Source organism: Limulus polyphemus, unplaced genomic scaffold, assembly GCF_000517525.1.
Source record: "Limulus polyphemus unplaced genomic scaffold, Limulus_polyphemus-2.1.2 Scaffold1568, whole genome shotgun sequence".
In the NCBI taxonomy this organism is placed as follows: Eukaryota; Metazoa; Arthropoda; class Merostomata; order Xiphosura; family Limulidae; genus Limulus; species Limulus polyphemus.
Genome location: NW_013667178.1, coordinates 57,212 through 59,454, shown reverse-complemented (window position 1 = coordinate 59,454; position 2,243 = coordinate 57,212). Strand labels below are relative to the sequence as shown.

Genomic DNA, 2,243 nt, shown 5'->3' with positions numbered 1-2,243 from the left:
GAATGATCTTGTGTCATGTGCAGTAAAGGGTACCCGGGGAGAGAGAGGGACAGTAAACCGTAGCTATTATTTTGCGTTAATCCATGAATTTACTTTCTGGGCTCTTATTTAGAGCCAACTTAACATTTTTACCCATTCATGTGTATGAACATTTTTCGTGAATCCAAATCACCTGAAACGTCGCAACACCTTTATCAACTTCATTTATTCTTTCAAACTGTTTATGATAAGTAAATTGGATAGTAGCTCGTCTTAAACCTTCCACAAAAGAAAAACAAAGTTGTAAGTATATGTTTTCAGAATCATTATTTACTGCACGTTGACTCTCTTCATAAAACCAACGCTACTTCGTCGAAACAACGTTAGCAGTGATTTAATAGCAGAAAGGTGGAATTTAGAGATCGAGCATTGCAAACATGGTGGTTCTATCAAAGTTCTGAAAATTCGTACTTATAGTTTAATAAGATCACACTGTACGTTACCGATATCAAGATGACAAAACTGCATTAAAGTAGTAAATATTTCTGTATATATATATATCATTCGTGCTTATAGTTTAATAAGATCACACTGTACGTTACCGATATCAAGATGACAAAACTGCACTAAAGTAGTAAATGTTTCTGTATGTATATATATCTTATGGTGATTTGTTTTCAACAGGAACAGTGTTACGGTGAAGCCTTCAATTTGTTGTTTCAATAGATCGAGGATGACCTTGATATTCACTAAATGAACACGTCTTTCTTTGCAATGGTTTACATCTGTCTCTCTTTTTTTATTTGTATATTTTATCAATAAAATATTTCACCTACGCAATACTCTCTGTATATTTTTGATCTTTATGTTCATTGTAATGCACCTAAATTAAAACATTGGTGAAAACTTCCCGTTCAATCTTCGTATACCTCAAGCAGCTGTAGAATGAAACAGACAAACAGTCAGAGAGGTCAATCTGATGAGGTGCCGTAGCAAAAACTGGGTGGAATTTATACTTGCTGCAGAATAGATTTTTGTAATAGTTTATACTACCATCACAAACGTTGATGCACTCAATCACTGATAATGGATCGAAGATGAACGTCAGGTTTATGTATCTTGAGTAAACCATATAGTTGAGATGAGTTGTTAAGTAGAGATAGATAGTTTTCAGGATCCAATCGCATTATAATTTTGTTAGTTGCTCGTTCAATTTCGTTGGTAAGATATTTTTTCAATTCGTTGTAGAGCACTATCTGTACAATGAATTGAAGTTTTTCTTCATAAGCCGTCTTGTCGAGTAGACTGTACTGTTTATTTTGTCTGACGATAGACTACAAGTAACGGGATCTTATGAAAATGAAGATTGGCTGCTCGTTCTTGATTGGTCAGATTTCAGATAGACGGTTTGTGTTACCGTAGAGTGGAATGAATGACTTTTTTGAGTTCATTATCATCCAGGGATGGAAAATCTTGACCTGAAGAAGACCTCAATATTAAAGTCGAAACGTCATTCCTTTTTCATTCAATAGACATTTGCAGCTCGTTAAGGTTCTTAAACCAAATTCTACCCTTCTTATCATATCCATCTTGCTTCCCGGTGGCTCAGCGGCAAGTCTGAGGGTTTGTAACACTAAAAATCGGGTTTCGATACCCGCGGTTGATAGAGCACAATAGCCCATTTTGTAGCTTTTCTTCTAGTAAATCATACGTGCTCTTATTATTGCTATTTTTTGGTTATTATAGCAATTTAGCATTGTTTATTTTATTAATGAAAGTAATTTTGTACACATATTTTTCATTCAAAGATACTGGTTCCTCGATGGGACAGCGATAAGTCTAAAGACTTACAATGCTGAAATCCGAGGTTCAGTTTGCTACAGTGAACAAACAAATAACCCAATGTGGCTTTGCTCCAAAACAAACAAACAAAATAAAAAATACCTCCGCACTGGCACTATGTTATTGTTAGTCATCTAATCAATGTTAAATTTGAGGTTGACATTTGTGTCATGTGATTGAAAATAGTCGAAACATGTTTTATAATTGCACTTGAGAGTTTGTTTTGTTTCTTTAGGTACAATGATAAAACTAGAGTGATATTCCGATTATGGGGCATATTACACCACCCCATCCTCAGACACAACCAGATTGTTGTAAAGGCTTATTACATTTACTTTTACGATTTATTACAATTACTGGAGCTATATTTTAATATTTACAGCTATGTCGGTTTATTACATTTATGGTCAGATCTTTATAAT

General features: G+C 34.3%; 1 protein-coding gene across 1 annotated transcript in view; it reads left to right on the top strand.

Annotated features, from left to right (window-relative positions):
- Window positions 1-835, top strand: part of LOC106464138 — an 8,591-nt gene extending 7,756 nt beyond the window's left edge. The window contains exon 6 of the mRNA XM_013924247.2: window positions 664-835. Coding sequence (XP_013779701.1) covers window positions 664-705 — 42 coding nt within the window. The 3' untranslated portion in view covers window positions 706-835. The remainder of the gene's footprint in view (window positions 1-663) is intronic.
- Window positions 836-2,243: the final 1,408 nt, after the last annotated feature.